Below are 20,513 nucleotides of genomic sequence, written 5' to 3' on the forward strand. Positions count from 1 at the left end.
CGAGGAGCATAGTGTCGGGATAAATTGTCTCGTAAGAGGAAGGGAATCTTGAAGAATCACAATGCTGATAATGTACCTTCGGACCTGTAATGGTTAAAGAGGGTGTCCTCAGTTTGGACGACTCCTATGACACGGTCTGTCACATCCAGTCGAACATCCGGAGGACTATAATTATTAGAACGATATTCCAAAGTTTGGTGTTCAACTAAACAACAAAGATGCAGGAAGATGTCACAGAAAAAAAAAACAAGCAAACAAAAACACGATATACGTCACATTATTTGCGTGGATAGAATGTAAATAGCATGGCTTTGTATTCGTCACACTTGAATGTGTTTGCCTTTGTGGAGATTGTCGTTATTGAGAACTGCAGGAATGTGGTTCCACCGGAAACTGGGAACCGCCGAGGATGGCATCAGCTTCTGTGGCATTTGATCAGAGGACAACATATTTGTAAAATTCAAGCAACTATCAATACAGATATATGATTTTAACTTTGTCGAGAAATTTTCTACTGTTTTGTTTCAAGATATGTATCTCGATATAGGATAACTTGCATCAAATCAATGAGGACAAATCATAGACAATTATAATACCTAACATACAACCCCGAAATTTTGACTATAATATCCTAGTATGTAGTTAATCACGCGATAACCTGTTAACCTTGACCTTATCCTTTTCACGGTTTGATCTCTATACAAAAACCAATAAGACTTGTCTACGGATAAATAATTTGAAGTATGTCTATCTCTGAGAAAAAAAATATCACGGCATTGTAACACCTAGGAATGCTGTTGCTACAATTTTCTTGGCTAGATATGGGGTGATGAAATATCAGAGGAAATCATTTAACACTGTATCACTGATCTAGATTGACAATGGATGTTGCTGGCACCTACGTAGGGTTTCTATAAAATTTGTTGTTGGCGAGATATCATACAGTGTTAGCGCGGCTGATTCTGTCTATCTCTCCGCTTTAACATGCTGTTGGTATCCGATGATGATCAGAATTCGTTGCTTTGTCAAAACGCAAAATTAAGACGAACCGCCCCTGCGTTGCAAATTTGTGACTGTTCCTTATAGTTAAGAAACAGCAATTATATCGATATAACACATCATTTTGAAGAGCAGATCGTTATACGCTCTCTTAAATGTGTATAAGAACTGTCAAAGGTTGCTAATTAAATGTTTATCCACTTTCACGGTAACCACGAGGTTGTCACTATTTGGTTTGTTATTGATACCCATGTAAGGCTACGCAAGAGTTCATGTTACTCAAGTTAAATGTAGAGACTTTTCCCAGTTCTGGCGAGACTCAAATCATGTTACTTTTTACAAGAGCGATAACCATAACCACAAAATGTAACACTTCTTTCAATTGATGTTTGTTACGGATAGACTCGCCACGCCTTAACAGTAGAAAAAACTCTCAGACGTGACACTCCAAGCCCGGTCGGCTCAATTTCTCGTTTTGACATAACAAGGATTTCTGACTATCATCCGCTACTTAAAGTACGTGAAAAATTATTTCAGCCATAATCATAAGAGCTAGGACACTGCAGCCTCTTTATCATCAGCTGATTAATTACTACTGAGATTAAGAATGAGTTTCCTTTAAGTTCTAATTATGAATTATAGCATATACATGTGTATACCACATTTGATTTGATACTAATAAGAGAACTGAAAACCCAGAGAAACGAGATTTGTAGGATATAAAGAATATTTAATTCGGTCGCCATCATGATCTGTTTGACTGCTTTTCTTTGGTTGTTGTACAATATAAAGTAAAATATGTTCGATGGAAACAAAAGAGATGTACAGACGTAAACGTACCCGTGGTTTTCAAAATCAATAAAGATTATGAAAGCATAAATCGAATACACATTTACACCCTTGAAAACGATCAAGAGTAGTTGTTTCCACTGTTTCATTAATGAAATCTCCGTGTAAGTTGAGTTAACACCAGGTAATGCAACGTTCTAGAAAAAACAATAGAAACGCCAGGTACACTTACGAGTATGTAATACAGTAAAACCTGCCTTAGCGACCACCTGAATTAAGCGACCCCCTCTCATATGCAACTGTATATTTCCTCCCAACGTTATTTACTATACTAGGAACCTGGATTAAGCAACTAACTGTCAGACGCGACTAACGACAATCATTTCTGTGTCCCAAATACTGAATAAAATGACTTTTTTAGCGACTTTCTTAGTTTTAAAACGGAAGCAGTAGTCATATTCAAGAAGAAACAGGACGAATTAATGTTACCGGTCTGCTTTTAAAGATTAAAAGAGTACTTCGGAATGTATATTTCTTATTCAGTCTCAAAAAGTGTCTTCCTTTCCCATTTTCGCCCTGATAACACCCCAAAACAACAAAGAATGCCGACATCAATCGAAACAATAATTCAAACTCAAAATGAATTAAACGAGAGGAAAACAAAAGTACAATGATAATTAGACCTGATGCTCAAACAGAGTAAGCGTCTTCTGCTTCATTGACGACATCCGCCATACAAATCTAGGTCACGGCGACACCCGCCATACAAATGTTTGTAAAATCCGGTTAAAGTCACAATCCCAAACGAATTTAGGGTTGTGACAACAGAATCATTAGACAAATCAACAAAATTTCCGAATAAGGTAATGATATCCGCCGTAAAACTATTCCTTGCAATGATCGAGGTAAGCGGTTCGTTCTGACAAGCCTGTAGTACTCTTGATTTTCAATAATTTAGTTTATATCCGATCGACATCATCAATAAAGTTAGAAATAACAACAAAACATTAAATATCTTTAAAGTAACATTTGAAGGCTTAGGAATTATCTTCGACGAAGAAGATTTTTGTTTTGGGATAAAAAGCACTATGGAGGTGCATTGTACAATGTATATAAATCCACCTGTGATAAATATGATAAGAAACTAGTCATACATGTACAATCCTAATATTATTGCCGTTAACCTCACACAGACACTTTAGGTTTGTGTGTGATTGTGTCACATTGAGTGATGCCTGATATATACTAAGATGCCTAAAAATTATCTGAAAGTTTTAAAAGGTACAGTTTTACAGACCGCAAAATGTTATACTGTGTTACATCTACTCTCTTCTTGGTTGCACTGCTATATGCAATATTTTGCCTTGCTAAATGCCTCAGTGTAAAATAAACAGTTTATTAACGATTGAGAGTTAAGGTATACACAGTTTAACAATGATTGAGTTAGGATACAAGTTAAACAATGCTTGAGAGTTAGGATTTACAGTTTAACAATGATTGAGAGTTAGGATATACAGTTTAACGAGGATTGAGAGTTAGGATATACAGTTTAACGAGGATTGAGAGTTAGGATATACAGTTTAACGAGGATTGAGAGTTAGGATATACAGTTTAACGAGGATTGAGAGTTAGGATATACAGTTTAACGAGGATTGAGAGTTAGGATATACAGTTTAACGAGGATTGAGAGTTAGGATATACAGTTTAACGAGGATTAAGAGATAGGATATACAGTTTAACGAGGATTGAGAGTTAGGATATACAGTTTAACGAGGATTGAGAGTTACATGTAGGTTATACAGTTTAACGAGGATTGAGGGTTAGGTTACACAGTTTAACAATGATTGAGATTTAGTATATACAGTTTAACAATGATTGAGATTTAGTATATACAGTTTAACAATGATTGAGAGTTAGGATTTACAGTTTAACAATGATTGAGAGTTAGGATTTACAGTTTAACAATAATTGAGATTTAGTATATACAGTTTAACAATAATTGAGAGTTAGGATATGCAGTCTAACAATGCTTGAGAGTTGGGATAAACAGCTTAACGAGGATTGAGAGATAGGATATACAGTTTAACGAGGATTAAGAGTTAGGGTATACAGTTTAACAATGATTGAGAGTTAGTATATACATTGAATGTTAGGTTTAAACCTAAACTTTAAAGCGTTTGTGTACAATTTTGATACATTAAAATTACTTGTAACAATATTCATTAACATACATTTATTTCCTTGTCAATGCCCAACACCAAATCCATAAATTTGTTTAATTAAAGAATGTTTGATAACTATATACGTATATATATTTATTGGGTAATAAAGACTGTCACCGAAGCAATAACATACATTGTAAACTTACCTTTGAAGCATACTGATTCTGTGGATCTGTCGTTCTATAAATAGACTAAAAATATCACCATCATATAAAATAATGATATACATGTAACAGCTTCAATGTTTTCATATCGCTACTTAGAAGGATTTATCTGTTTTATGTTAGGGACATCATACTGTTGTTTTGTACAGTACTTACAGAACTCATCAATGATGTTAGGGACATCATACTGTTGTTTCCTTCTTACAGGAATAATCAGAGATGTTGGGGACATCATACTGCTGTTTCCTTCTTACAGGACACATCAGTAATGCTAGGGGCATCATACTGCTGTTTCCTTCTTACAGGACACATCAGTAATGCTAGGGACATCATACTGCTGTTTCCTTCTTACAGGACACATCAGTAATGCTAGGGGCATCATACTGCTGTTTCCTTCTTACAGGACACATCAGTAATGCTAGGGACATCATACTGCTGTTTCCTTCTTACAGGACACATCAGTAATGCTAGGGACATCATACTGCTGTTTCCTTCTTACAGGAATAATCAGTGATGTTAGGGACATCATACTGCTGTTTTGTACTTACATGAATACTCAGTGATGTTAGGGACATAATACTGCTGTTTCCTACTTACATGAATAATCAGTGATGTTGGGGACATCATACTGCTGTTTCCCACTTACCTCTTTAATGGTAATCAAAGAAAATGTACGAAACAGCAGACGGTTAAGATATAAAAACGCACTTGAACATGTATGTTAATGAGAGCAGAGATCTTCCACTATGTCGGATGATTATTATAAATATTCATATGAAGAAGTTTTTTTTGCTTTTGTTTGTTTTTGTTTTTGTTTTGTTTTTGTTTTGTTTTGTTTTGTTTTTTTGTGTGTGTTTTTTTGTGTTTTTTAATGATTTTTTTTTTTTTTTTTTAATTTTGTTGTTTTGTTGTTGTTGTTGTTTTTTTGTTGTTTTTTTTTTTACCAAAAATGATTTGTTGCAATATTGAGGCTTTAGGCGACTTATCTGAATTTAACGTTTTCTGAACATGTTAACTTTACTAGTTCTCACTGGGATGCACTTTCCAACAGACAAATATTAGGCAATCGTGCGTCAAACTATTACATGACCGGTTCATTTATAGACAAAAATGGTGTGATACCAATATTTTCGTGTTACATTAATCTCAGAAATACTGCTTCCGATATATACCATAGATACACCATATATCTGTAGTAGTATGTCAGGATAAGACATTTAGTTCAAACAAAACGATTTCTGTCATTTTTATTTCGGATCACCATAATGAACAATTAAAAAAGACGAAGAATGTTTTGATCAAAAATATTCATTTTTATAGTATGAAATTGTTTTAAATGAATTAAGAATGGAAATGAAATACGAGTTAACGTCCATATCGTGTTAGTAGATAGCGTGTAAGGTAAATAACCACGTAGAGACTGTCTGTGAGAATACTGCCAGATGGCCGGTATATCAACCACAGCCAACACGACACAATGCTGACCGCTAGTGTGTTTATACATGTATCTCTGCTGACTTTTGTATTTGGCGATGGACTACCCTTTACACCGCATCACTGCTGTACTCCCCGACAATACTCGGCCACAGTAAGCAAAACGGGGGCGAAGATCAGTCAGGCTGAGGGACCTGAATCTTTTGATGTAAGTGTGTTTTCTTTGCAAAAAGTTCGTTAAAATACTTTTTGTGATAATAAAAAAAACCATTGTAATTAATTTGATGAAGAATAGTATTACCCAACCCCACTCCCTCCTGGCAATACAGAAATAACATATTTCACTATATTGAAATATTTCGAACATTATATCAATTTGATTAAAATGCAGAATTTGACGTTGGCTGGTAAGGGGGTCATGTTCAGATGACCTTTCCAGCAACCAATCAAAACGACATTTTTTCCTCGGCACTCATCATTATTTCAAACTATTTATTAGTGTCCCGAATGTCGACCAAACTAAGATGGCCGCAGCCATCGACTGCCACTTCGCACTCGAAATGATTATTTATTGAACAAAGTATGAGCAATTTGGGAAATTTGTCATAATGGAAACTTACCCGGACGAAAATAAAGTAGGAAAAACGGAGAGATCAGACGCTTAAATTGCGTTTTCGGTTATGTTTGACTGTCGATTCCTTTGACACTCAATGCCAAACCGGCAGGCATATAAGAGACGCGTTATGATTGGCAGAAACAAATCCTCCTTAATTGTCAGACTTTAATAACGTGGTATATAATGATGATTGGTATTTTAATCAGATACATGTTCAACTCTGTCCGTATAATAGGAACCGTCACTGTCACTAAAATGTGTTACATTGTATGTACATGGTGAATATTTCAGTATTATATCAATCTTTAGGATAGCATCACGATATATGTTGATCACGACGCTGGTATGCAGAGGACATTTAACACTGGTGTCAACGAGGATGGCAGCACGTTTCCTTATACGATTATCACTAACTATACCACGGTAGGTCTTACTCATAACTAACTATACCACGGTAGGTCTTACTCATAACTAACGATACCATGGTAGGTCTTACTCATCACTAACTATACCACGGTAGGTCTTACTTATCACGAACTATATATACCACGGTAGGTCTTACTTATCACGAACTATATATACCACGGTAGGTCTTACTTATCACTAGCTATACCACGGTAGGTCTTACTTATCACGAACTATATATACCACGGTAGGTCTTACTTATCACTAACTATACCACGGTAGGTCTTACTTATCACTAACTATACCATGGTAGGTCTTACTCATAACTAACTATACCACGGTAGGTTATACTTATCACTAACTATATATACCACGGTAGGTCTTACTCATCACTAACTATACCACGGTAGGTCTTACTTATCACTAACTATACCACGGTAGGTCTTACTCATCACTAACTATACCACGGTAGGTCTAACTCATCACTAACTATACCACGGTAGGTCTTACTTATCACTAACTATACCACGGTAGGTCTTACTTATCACTAACTATACCACGGTAGGTCTTACTCATCACTAACTATACCACGGTAGGTCTAACTCATAACTAACTATACCACGGTAGGTCTTACTTATCACTAACTATACCACGGTAGGTCTTACTTATCACTAACTTACCACGGTAGGTCTTACTCATCACTAACTATACCAAGGTAGGTCTTACACATCACTAACTATACCATTGTAGGTCTAACTTATCACTAACTATACCACGGTAGGTCTTACTTATCACTAACTATACCACGGTAGGTCTTACTTATCACTAACTTTACCACGGTAGGTCTTACTTATCACTAACTATACCACGGTAGGTCTAACTCATCACTAACTATACCACAGTAGGTCTTACTCATCACTAACTATACCACGGTAGGTCTTACTCATCACTAACTATACCACGGTAGGTCTTACTCATCATTAACTATACCACGGTAGGTCTTACTCATCACTAACTATACCACGGTAGGTCTTACTTATCACTAACTATACCACGGTAGGTCTAACTTATCACTAACTATACCACAGTAGGTCTTACTCATCACTAACTATACCACGGTAGGTCTTACTCATCACTAACTATACCACGGTAGGTCTTACTTATCACTAACTATACCACGGTAGGTCTTACTCATCACTAACTATACCACGGTAGGTCTTACTCATCATTAACTATACCACGGTAGGTCTTACTCATCACTAATATACCACGGTAGGTCTTACTTATCACTAACTATACCACGGTAGGTCTTACTTATCACTAACTATACCACGGTAGGTCTTACTTATCACTAACTATACCACGGTAGGTCTTACTCATAACTCACTATACCACGGTAGGTCTTACTCATCACTAACTATACCACGGTAGGTCTTACTCATCACTAACTATACCACGGTAGGTCTTACTCATCACTAACTATACCACGGTAGGTCTTACTTATCACTAACTATACCACGGTAGGTCTTACTTATCACTAACTATACCACGGTAGGTCTTACTTATCACTAACTATACCAAGGTAGGTCTTACTCATCACTAAATATACCACGGTAGGTCTTACTCATCACTAACTGTACCACGGTAGGTCTTACTTATCACTAACTATACCACGGTAGGTCTTACTTATCACTAACTATACCACGGTAGGTCTTACTTATCACTTACTATACCACGGTAGGTCTTACTTATCACTAACAATACCACGGTAGGTCTTACTCATAACTAACTATACCACGGTAGGTCTTACTCATCACTAAATATACCACGGTAGGTCTTACTTATCACTAACTATACCACGGTAGGTCTTACTTATCACTAACTATACCACGGTAGGTCTTACTTATCACTAACTATACCACGATAGGTCTTACTAATCACTAACTATACCACGGTAGGTCTTACTCATCACTAACTATACCATGGTAGGACTTACACCTCACTAACTATACCACGATAGGTCTTACTTATCACTAACTATACCACGGTAGGTCTTACTTATCACTAACTATACCACGGTAGGTCTAACTCATCACTAACTATACCATGGTAGGACTTACACCTCACTAACTATACCACGATAGGTCTTACTCATCATTAACTATACCACGGTAGGTCTTACTCATCACTAACTATACCACGGTAGGTCTTACTCATCATTAACTATACCACGGTAGGTCTTACTCATCACTAACTATACCACGGTAGGTCTTACTCATCACTAACTATACCACGGTAGGTCTTACTTATCACTAACTATACCACGGTAGGTCTTACTCATCACGAACTATACCATGGTAGGTCTTACTCATAACTAACTATATACCACGGTAGGTCTTACCTATCACTAACTATACCACGGTAGGTCTTACTTACTACTAACTATACCACGGTAGGTCTTACTTATCACTAACTATACCACGGTAGGTCTTACTTATCACTAACTATACCACGGTAGGTCTTACTTATCACTAACTATACCACGGTAGGTCTTACTTATCACTAACTATACCAAGGTAGGTCTTACTTATCACTAACTATACCACGGTAGGTCTTACTCATAACTAACTATACCACGGTAGGTCTTACTCATAACTACATGTAACTATACCACGGTAGGTCTTACTCATAACTAACTATACCATGGTAGGTCTAACTCATCACTAACTATACCACGGTAGGTCTTACTCATCACTAACTATACCACGGTAGGTCTTACATATCACTAGCTATACCACGGTAGGTCTTACTTATCACTAACTATACCACGGTAGGTCTTACTTATCACTAAATATGCCACGGTAGGTCTTACTTATCACTTACTATACCACGGTAGGTCTTACACCTCACTAACTATACCACGGTAGGTCTTACTTATCACTAACTATACCACGGTAGGTCTTACTTATCACTAACTATACCACGGTAGGTCTTACTTATCACTAACTATACCACGGTAGGTCTTACTCATCACTAACTATACCACGGTAGGTCTTATACCTCACTAACTATACCACGGTAGGTCTTACTTATCACTAACTATACCACGGTAGGTCTTACTTATCACTAACTATACCACGGTAGGGCTTACTTATCAATAACTATACCACGGTAGGTCTAACTCATCACTAACTATACCAGGGTAGGTCTTACTTATCACGAACTATACCATGGTTGGTCTTACTCATAACTAACTATACCAGGGTAGGTCTTACTTATCACTAACTATACCACGGTAGGTCTAACTTATCACTAACTGTACCAAGGTAGGTCTTACTTATCACTAACTATACCACGGTAGGTCTAACTTATCACTAACTATACCACAGTAGGTCTTACACATCACTAACTATACCACGGTAGGTCTTACTCATCACTAACTATACCACGGTAGGTCTTACTTATCACTAACTATACCACGGTAGGTCTTACTTATCACTAACTATACTACGGTAGATCTTACTTGTCACTAACTATACCATGGTAGGTCTTACTTATCACTAACTATACCACGGCAGGTCTTACTTATCACTAACTATACTAAGGTAGATCTTACTTGTCACTAACTATACCAAGGTAGGTCTTACTTATCACTAACTATACCACGGTAGGTCTTACACATCACTAACTATACCACGGTAGGTCTTACTTGTCACTAACTATACCACGGTAGGTCTAACTCATCACTAACTATACCACGGCAGGTCTTACACATCACTAACTATACCACGGTAGGTCTTACTTGTCACTAACTATACCACGGTAGGTCTAACTCATCACTAACTATACCATGGCAGGTCTTACACATCACTAACTATACCACGGTAGGTCTTACTTATCACTAACTATACCACGGTAGGTCTTACTTATCACTAACTATACCATGGTAGGTCTTACTTATCACTAACTATACCACGGTAGGTCTTACTTATCACTAACTATACCACGGTAGGTCTAACTCATCACTAACTATACCACGGTAGGTCTTACTTATCACTAACTATACCACGGTAGGTCTTACTTATCACTAACTATACCACGGTAGGGCTTACTTATCAATAACTATACCACGGTAGGTCTAACTCATCACTAACTATACCAGGGTAGGTCTTACTTATCACGAACTATACCATGGTTGGTCTTACTCATAACTAACTATACCAGGGTAGGTCTTACTTATCACTAACTATACCACGGTAGGTCTAACTTATCACTAACTGTACCAAGGTAGGTCTTACTTATCACTAACTATACCACGGTAGGTCTAACTTATCACTAACTATACCAAGGTAGGTCTTACACATCACTAACTATACCACGGTAGGTCTTACTCATCACTAACTATACCACGGTAGGTCTTACTTATCACTAACTATACCACGGTAGGTCTTACTTATCACTAACTATACCACGGTAGATCTTACTTGTCACTAACTATACCATGGTAGGTCTTACTTATCACTAACTATACCACGGCAGGTCTTACTTATCACTAACTATACTAAGGTAGATCTTACTTGTCACTAACTATACCACGGTAGGTCTTACTTATCACTAACTATACCACGGTAGGTCTTACACATCACTAACTATACCACGGTAGGTCTTACTTGTCACTAACTATACCACGGTAGGTCTAACTCATCACTAACTATACCACGGCAGGTCTTACACATCACTAACTATACCACGGTAGGTCTTACTTGTCACTAACTATACCACGGTAGGTCTAACTCATCACTAACTATACCACGGCAGGTCTTACACATCACTAACTATACCACGGTAGGTCTTACTTGTCACTAACTATACCACGGTAGGTCTAACTCATCACTAACTATACCACGGCAGGTCTTACACATCACTAACTATACCACGGTAGGTCTTACTTATCACTAACTATACCACGGTAGGTCTTTCTTATCACTAACTATACCATGGTAGGTCATACTTATCACTAACTATACCACGGTAGGTCTTACTTATCACTAACTATACCACGGTAGGTCTAACTCATCACTAACTATACCACGGTAGGTCTTACTTATCACTAACTATACCACGGTAGGTCTTACTTATCACTAACTATACCACGGTAGGGCTTACTTATCAATAACTATACCACGGTAGGTCTAACTCATCACTAACTATACCAGGGTAGGTCTTACTTATCACGAACTATACCATGGTTGGTCTTACTCATAACTAACTATACCAGGGTAGGTCTTACTTATCACTAACTATACCACGGTAGGTCTAACTTATCACTAACTGTACCAAGGTAGGTCTTACTTATCACTAACTATACCACGGTAGGTCTAACTTATCACTAACTATACCAAGGTAGGTCTTACACATCACTAACTATACCACGGTAGGTCTTACTCATCACTAACTATACCACGGTAGGTCTTACTTATCACTAACTATACCACGGTAGGTCTTACTTATCACTAACTATACCACGGTAGATCTTACTTGTCACTAACTATACCATGGTAGGTCTTACTTATCACTAACTATACCACGGCAGGTCTTACTTATCACTAACTATACTAAGGTAGATCTTACTTGTCACTAACTATACCACGGTAGGTCTTACTTATCACTAACTATACCACGGTAGGTCTTACACATCACTAAGTATACCACGGTAGGTCTTACTTGTCACTAACTATACCACGGTAGGTCTAACTCATCACTAACTATACCACGGCAGGTCTTACACATCACTAACTATACCACGGTAGGTCTTACTTGTCACTAACTATACCACGGTAGGTCTAACTCATCACTAACTATACCACGGCAGGTCTTACACATCACTAACTATACCACGGTAGGTCTTACTTATCACTAACTATACCACGGTAGGTCTTACTTATCACTAACTATACCATGGTACGTCTTACTTATCACTAACTATACCACGGTAGGTCTTACTTATCACTAACTATACCACGGTAGGTCTAACTCATCACTAACTATACCACGGTAGGTCTTACTTATCACTAACTATACCACGGTAGGTCTTACTCATCATTAACTATACCACGGTAGGTCTTACTTATCACTAACTATACCACGGTAGGTCTTACTTATCACTAACTATACCACGGTAGGTCTTACTTATCACTAACTATACCACGGTAGGTCTTACTCATCATTAACTATACCACGGTAGGTCTTACTTATCACTAACTATACCACGGTAGGTCTTACTTATCACTAACTATACCACGGTAGGTCTTACACATCACTAACTATACCACGGTAGGTCTTACTCATCATTAACTATACCATGGTAGGTCTTACTTATCACTAATTATACCATTGTAGGTCTAACTTATCACTAACTATACCACGGTAGGTCTTACTCATCATTAACTATACCACGGTAGGTCTTACTTATCACTAACTATACCACTGACTGTATGCCTTCCACAATCATCACGAACTATATGTACATGAAAGAGATACACGTATCCTTAACAATCATTCAATATTCTACAAGACATGGTATCGTCAAGCCTTTGAACTTTGAATTCAAGAGTTTTCTTTGGTTTACAAATTGTAAGTACACGTATTTATTTTGATAAAACTTTTTTTTTCAGCACACAAATTATTTCATAAAGGACGAGGGTCGTATCTGCAAATCCTACGGTTCCTTTCCGGAGACATTTCTCTGTGTTCCAAGTAAGGGGCGCTTCCACGGTTTGATATCTTCAATCTGAAAACTGTGTATATATAATGTTTTTGAATTCTTTTATCGACCTTAACGGTTAAGTTCGTCTTGAAACATCTTAGTAATCCGTGCATTAACATGCATACTTTGTATGGGTATCCAAAAGTCCGTTTGGAAACTAGAATTATTAATTCGTCATCCCACTAAGAATATCACAAACTCTTTGTCTCGTTTGATGTCCTTTCCTGAGATTACTCCCAAACTCTAGATGTCGCACTAACTGAAAACAGGCCCACCGGACAGACATAGCTACTAATACTGGTAGATTATATGATATGAGTAATGTCTGAATTACTTCATCCTGGGCTAAGCATCACTGATGAGTCGTCGAAGGACGAAACAGCTGTAACATGCGATTTGATATATTGCTATATTAATTTATTTCGCCTCTACTTTTTCTAAATCTCACTAGGTATTGAGATCGATGTGTTTTGTATCCTGTGTCTTTTGTACAACAGCAGTACTTTGACATAGATCCATATATACTGCAATCAAAATTAGATTTGTTATTTCTGATCTCCTTCAATATTCATCGATATGTAAACAATTCAAAATGTAGATGTGTTCGCAGAGAATTGAAGTAGAATTACAAGCGTGATTTTGATAAATTGAGACAAAGATGTGCCATATTTCATTGTATCACTATTGACAGCAATATTACATTTAAATTGGAACTCACCCTATTCAATACAATATGGCGATTTATGAAAATGGAGTATTTTTATAGTTCGACTTTTACAGAGGAAGGTGTGTACGTAGGACGTCACGTGATCGGAAGTTACGAGAACAACTTTAGTATCGACATGTGGAAAATTAATCCAGGTCAATCAGATGATTGGATGTCTTTTACCTCCAACGATTGTCTCCCCTTCATGAGGACACTTACAGAATCAAACTCGACCAGTAAGTTCCAGAGCACAGGGACTTGAGAATGTGTTACAGTCTATACATGTATGTATTTGGACCTTCCCTTGTGTGTATAGCTCTTTTGGAGACGTTTTCGGGGGCTAGATTAAAATTCTATATACATATGTATGAACACCGGGGTTGTCATTTTTACCGAATTTTAAGCTAGCCTCCCAAAACGTCTCAAAATGAGCTAAACGGTGGCCCAAATACATGTAGACTGTAACACATTCCCAAGTCCCTGTGTTCGAGAGTACACATAAATAATACCAAATTTATTCTCAGTAAAGTTTATTTTGATATATAACCTTGATTTTTTTCTGTATTTCTTATTATTTTGTTACCATATTATTGAATCATGTTTATTGTGATTACACTAAATAGATTCTTGTACATGAAGAAAGACCATGTCAATACCTAGTTTTTGTTCGTGCGTGTACCGAAGTTCTTGGATGGGGAATGACCGCTCCGCTGTACCCCCGGTGTACGTTACATTTGGTCTGGTATTATGTATATGTAAGATGTCCTAGGAAAGCATGAAGCTCAACGGCATATGAGTATTTCAGCTGCATAATGCAGTAGCTTGCTCTGACGTGGTGCGTGGTCAGGACTCGGAAAGATGGCCGATTTTGTACTATATCGCACGTGTGAACATGCACTGGTGCCGGTCAAGATATGTCTGTTTGTGTGCATGCGCACGTGTTAATGAATTTCATGTGTAGTGACCTCTTGTCACATACTCTGTATGTCTGAGAGAGAAATAAAATCTGACATATTATATTGATATTTCAGATACACTCAATGGTGTACAGGTTTTATTTATAATATATTTACTTATGTATTTATTTTTCATTCATTTATTTATGAATGAATAAATAAGAGCCGTATCGGCTCAAAATAGGAAGACTATATAGAATTATCTATTATTTTCCGTTGTAGGTCCAAGCCAGTCCATATACACTTACAGTAACGTGACAGTGGGAGTACCAGACGATATATTCAGCCTCCCGCCGTCATGTCTACCTCATTAAATATATAGGTATCAAACACTTGTAACACTTACTTACATTGTATGTGATAACACATGTAGAAATATAACAGCCATATTGATTTGTACGAAACGTATATATATGTGCATGTTTCTTCTATCATTTTTTTTCGATATTGTTTGTCATTTTATCATATTTACAACAACAACAACAACAACAACAACAACAACATTTAACCCCCTTTTTTTCTTTTAAATTGACATTAATGTGTTTTTTCATATGAGGACATATTTAATCCGGCGAAATAATTTCAATAACAGCACATCAAATTTAACCCGATCATCTACGACAATTTATTTCGTAACTTCGACAGTTTATTGATAAAAACATCATAAAAGCAGTCCTCCTTTTTATTCAGGAAACAAATCATGTAACCCTTTCTACATATGGAATACAGTACTACTAGATTCTATCAAATCCTAATATCATGTTGTCCTTTCATGTATTAATTTGTCATTGACCAGACTTGTGCTTTTATTTAACGAAATGAAATCTATGTTATGCTTCAATACAAAATTAAAGTTTGAATAAAAAAAAATAGAATCTAACGACATAGTTTACATTATCATTAAAATCAAAATATTAAAATGTTTACCACGTATTTATATTTCTCGCCTGTCTAGCTTTGTCGGTAAAGTAAATTTTAAACAAACTAGATTTTGAGTTTGTTTAAAGCTTATATTTCCGACAAAACTACGAAGGCGCCCTGTCGCCGTCGGAGCAGTACACAAATGTAACATAATAGTCTCACTTCTCGACGCAGGCGAGACAAAAATGAAAATTTCAAAAATATTTTAATATTTTCTATGCGGCGGTGACTTTGAGTAATATTTTTCATTCCGAATATTTTCATCTTAAATCAAAATAACAACGATATTAACTGTCTTACAGCTTCCAAGATCCAGCTTGTACTAATGATGATATTGCTTGATTACGTCATGGTCTGCCTGGCTCCAATACGTGTCAAATTGAACAATTATATAAAAATAAACAGTAGTATTTCGACATACCAGCACTGTTACAAGACGACTTCGATCTGACACGTGCAGTGTGCAGTGACCTTCCGACTACAGGTCAATGGATGACAGTGTATTTTATATCAGTTTAAAAGCTGAGACAAGTATACATGAATCCCCTTTTAATGCACTTAATACTGCAATCGGATGATACACAACACTTTATGGATCACTTCTATTTTTACCATTAAAAGACACGCTTACAATGTCATCTGAATTACGTGAAAAACAAAGTTCTGTTTTATTGAAAATCAGGCCAAATTTACATGTCATTTAGATACATAACAGGGTGAAATTTTATATATAAAAACATCAATCAACGTAGAACAAGTTTACATTGTATCAAACCAGAAACACGATCGAATCAAAAACCGAAGATAAATGGTCTTGTTTTTTGTAACAGTTATTCCCCTTTGACCCATAATACAAGATTGTGTTTGTATCAATCACGTGCTCCACAAGAGAGTGAACGTCATGCCGTCTTTATGCAACTATACACGCAAAGTTTTGTTATGTTACACACGTTGTTTATTCCATTTAATAAATAATGAGCACAGATACTTCAAACTAGCGGAGTCAGCAGGTCTAGAGCTCCTTGCAGATTTTTTTCCCATTTTCTCGCCAACTGTCTTTCTGCGGGACCGCACTCAGTCTGAAAATCAATTTCGTATACAACGTTTCTACACAAGCGTCAAAACTTTGAAAATCAAAAATGTACTTCAGAAAAAACATATATAACCCTGACTATCGGTGTCTCCCCTCCACCCATCCTCATACATATGTAACCCTGACTATCGGTGTCTCCCCTCCACCCATCCTCATACATATATAACCCTGACTATCGGTGTCTCCCCTACACCCATCCCCATACATATGTAACCCTGACTATCGGTGTCTCCCCTACACCCATCCCCATACATATATAACCCTGACTATCGGTGTCTCCCCTACACCCATCCTCATACATATATAACCCTGACTATCGGTGTCTCCCCTACACCCATCCTCATACACATATAACCCTGACTATCGGTGTCTCCCCTACACCCATCCTCATACACATATAACCCTGACTATCGGTGTCTCCCCTACACCCATCCTCGTACATATATAACCCTGACTATCGGTGTCTCCCCTACACCCATCCTCGTACATATGTAACCCTGACTATCGGTGTCTCCCCTACACCCATCCTCATACATATATAACCCTGACTATCGGTGTCCCCCCTACACCCATCCTCATACATATATAACCCTGACTATCGGTGTCTCCCCTACACCCATCCTCATACATATATAACCCTGACTATCGGTGTCTCCCCTATACCCATCCTCATACATATATAACCCTGACTGTCGGTGTCTCCCCTACACACATCCTCATACATATATAACCCTGACTATCGGTGTCTCCCCTACACCCATCCTCATACATACATATTGTATATAACCCTGACTATCGGTGTCTCCCCTACACCCATCCTCATACATATGTCACCCTGACTATCGGTATCTATAACCCTGACTATCGGTGTCTCCCTAACACCGATCCGGGAGGACGTGTCACCACGTGCTATATAATTCTAACGCTACATTTACTTAACAATCAAGTAATCGTATTTGATCAAGAGTCTGTCGGCACATCAGAAGTTAGTACCTATACGTATAGCATGGATTGTTTCACAAAAAATTAATGTGTAATATTTACGTGTTCCAATGTACGTTACTAGTCCGAATAATTCTGACTATTTATCCGTTTTATGCTTTAGATAGCTGTTGGTACAGTGTATAATACAGATGGATAGCAGAATAATTATCCACTTCCCACAGAATTATGCGGACTAGGGCGTTACTTGTCCCGAAATAAATTGAGACATTTTGGTGTATATTACAGATTTTTTGTCAACAATGTCAAATCCCCGGTTGATGTGGAAATCCATGATATCTCTTTATCATATTGGACACGAAATCTACAACCTTGGTTACAGAGACCATCTAGGTTCATCGTTCATGCTATGTCTATGTGTAGGCTATCGTCTTCATCTAAGATTATCATATTGAGATACTTCCGGTAATGTCACACATAGAAGCACCTCTCAGACGATTCAAATAATCATAAAGAACAGGAACATGTTTAATTAATATTCGAATCAAAATTTGGTCTCAAATTAGAATTGAACTTAAGTATTTCTACAGTTTACTGTTTTAGGAACTGTCGAGATGGGAGATGGGTGACATACTTGGCTTTTGTAGAAAAAATATGCAAACACACTCTATGAACTGTCGGAACGTTCGTCCAATGAGCAGGACAGGTTTTGTATGTTTTGTTTTATTTGATTGATTGATAAAAAGATGTTGTACAAACATATAATTTGTCAAACAGCATATTAATTTTGTTATCGTGTCACAAGCTTAGATATTGATCTGGGTCATTAAAACGTTTTATATCGGGCGTAAAGTTAGATTGATTGTGATGTCAAAATAAACAATAAAATGACGTCAGGAATCCGCGGTAAATGTAAAAATGGCGAAAGCTTTTATTGTTCTTTTGGATTTCTTTTGTCTATTTTATAATTGTGTAAATCAGATACACGGAAGCAAACATAACCTTTCCTTATTCCATACGACACGGACAGCCCCTGAAGCTACTATTCTTTTCTCAATTTTTATTTAACTCATTATTGGATCGAGCTTAGAATGTTCTCTGCCCCTAAACATTACATATACATGTATCCACAATGTCTAGTCCAACAGTTACCGAAAGTCATACATTTGACGATACATGTACATGTAAGTCTAACAGTTACCGAACGCCATACACTTGATGTTACCGAACGCCATACACTTGATATGCTGATGTTTTGAGTTCCACATCAATCCCAATACGAGTAGTTACCTGGTGAACGCACATGGACTATATGTACTGTGTGGATGTTCGCCCTATATGTACATAATATAATAATGGATCAAGGGCTGGGAGTTCGTGACAAGTCCCTGTGGGAGACAGTACATAATTATGATGAACCTTCCGTGTGAAGATTACCTTCAGCACTACGACATACATTATATCGATGGTGTAGTATATAAAACAAAAAAACTCGTACATGTTTATATAACAAATTTAATTGTTTTCAAATATGAGCGAGTTGTAAATGCATAATTTACAATATTTTCCAGTTATTGAGGGGAGGATCTAGGGTACACCATATACAAGGATATAAACCTCTAACTGCCAGGTCTTTGTAGATACAAAATATTAACATGTGACTTAATTAATAGTTCTTCTTACAAACACATCAAACTAGACAATATTCTAACTGGAATATTGTTTTGATAAAGTCTTATATACATTAGATACACGTTTGTGAACCTTTGTCGAAGAATTTGTAATTTTATTTTTTAGCTGTGCCGAGGAATTCAAATTATTTTATGAAACTGTCGGAGAATTCAAAATGATTTATGAAACTGTGTCGAGGAATTCATAATATTTTATGAAACTGTGTCGAAGAATTCAACATGTTTTATGAAAATGTGTCGAGAAATTCATGATTTTTTATGGACCCCTGACGAGAAATTCATGTTTTATCAACCAGTGTCGAGGAATTCATAACGTTTTATGAACCTGGGTCGAGGGTTTCATGGTTTTATTAACCCGAATCGAGGTTTCCTAGAAGATTTCTTAATGTTTTATGAACATGCGACGAAATTTTACTTCTCTTATATACCACGGATCGAGGATTTCATTGTTTTATCCAACTGTGTCGAGGATTTCTCAAAGATTGTTCACGAATATGAGTCAAGGATTTCATAATGTCTTACGGGCCCGAGTCAAGGCTTTCATGTCTTACGGAGCCGAGTCAAGGCTTTCATGTCTGATTGACCTGAGTGACAGGAGTCGAGGATTTCATAATGTCTTAGGAACCCAAGTCGAGGATTTCATAATGTCTTAGGGACCCGAGTCGATGATTTCATAATGTCTTAGGGACCCGAGTCGATGATTTCATAATGTCTTAGGGACCCGAGTCGATGATTTCATAATGTACGATGATTCCCTAATGTCTAGGGACCCGAGCTTTCGATTTTTCTGATTGAATGAGGACCCGGAG

The 20,513-nt window shown here is 37.0% G+C and overlaps 1 protein-coding gene across 3 annotated transcripts; it reads left to right on the forward strand.

Moving 5' to 3' along the window:
• Positions 1-6,515: 6,515 nt before the first annotated feature.
• LOC117332575 lies at positions 6,516-16,642 on the forward strand. Of its 3 annotated transcripts, XM_033891545.1 has the most exons (5): positions 6,516-6,647; positions 13,304-13,385; positions 14,176-14,337; positions 15,280-15,379; positions 16,281-16,642. In XM_033891545.1, exons 1-4 carry the CDS (start codon positions 6,570-6,572, stop codon positions 15,369-15,371), a joined length of 414 nt encoding a protein of 137 aa, XP_033747436.1. In that variant the 5' UTR covers positions 6,516-6,569; the 3' UTR covers positions 15,372-15,379; positions 16,281-16,642. The 3 variants fall into 3 exon arrangements, 2 of the variants coding, with proteins under 2 accessions (XP_033747436.1, XP_033747435.1); XR_004533758.1 differs by lacking the exon at positions 16,281-16,642 and having other exon boundaries at positions 14,162-14,337; positions 15,280-15,993; XM_033891544.1 differs by lacking the exon at positions 16,281-16,642 and having other exon boundaries at positions 15,280-15,990.
• Positions 16,643-20,513: the final 3,871 nt, after the last annotated feature.

The sequence above is a fragment of the Pecten maximus genome, chromosome 8 (assembly GCF_902652985.1).
Source record: "Pecten maximus chromosome 8, xPecMax1.1, whole genome shotgun sequence".
Lineage (NCBI taxonomy): Eukaryota > Metazoa > Mollusca > Bivalvia > Pectinida > Pectinidae > Pecten > Pecten maximus.

What these genes read in the sequence shown, in the direction of transcription:
- LOC117332575 (XM_033891545.1), top strand. Translation starts at nt 6,570, where the DNA reads ATGCAGAGGACATTTAACACTGGTGTCAACGAGGATGGCAGCACGTTT. An exon ending in TTATCACTAACTATACCACG is followed by an intron (nt 6,648 to 13,303) that starts GTAGGTCTTACT and finishes TTTTTTTTTCAG; the next exon opens with CACACAAATTATTTCATAAA. An exon ending in GACATTTCTCTGTGTTCCAA is followed by an intron (nt 13,386 to 14,175) that starts GTAAGGGGCGCT and finishes CGACTTTTACAG; the next exon opens with AGGAAGGTGTGTACGTAGGA.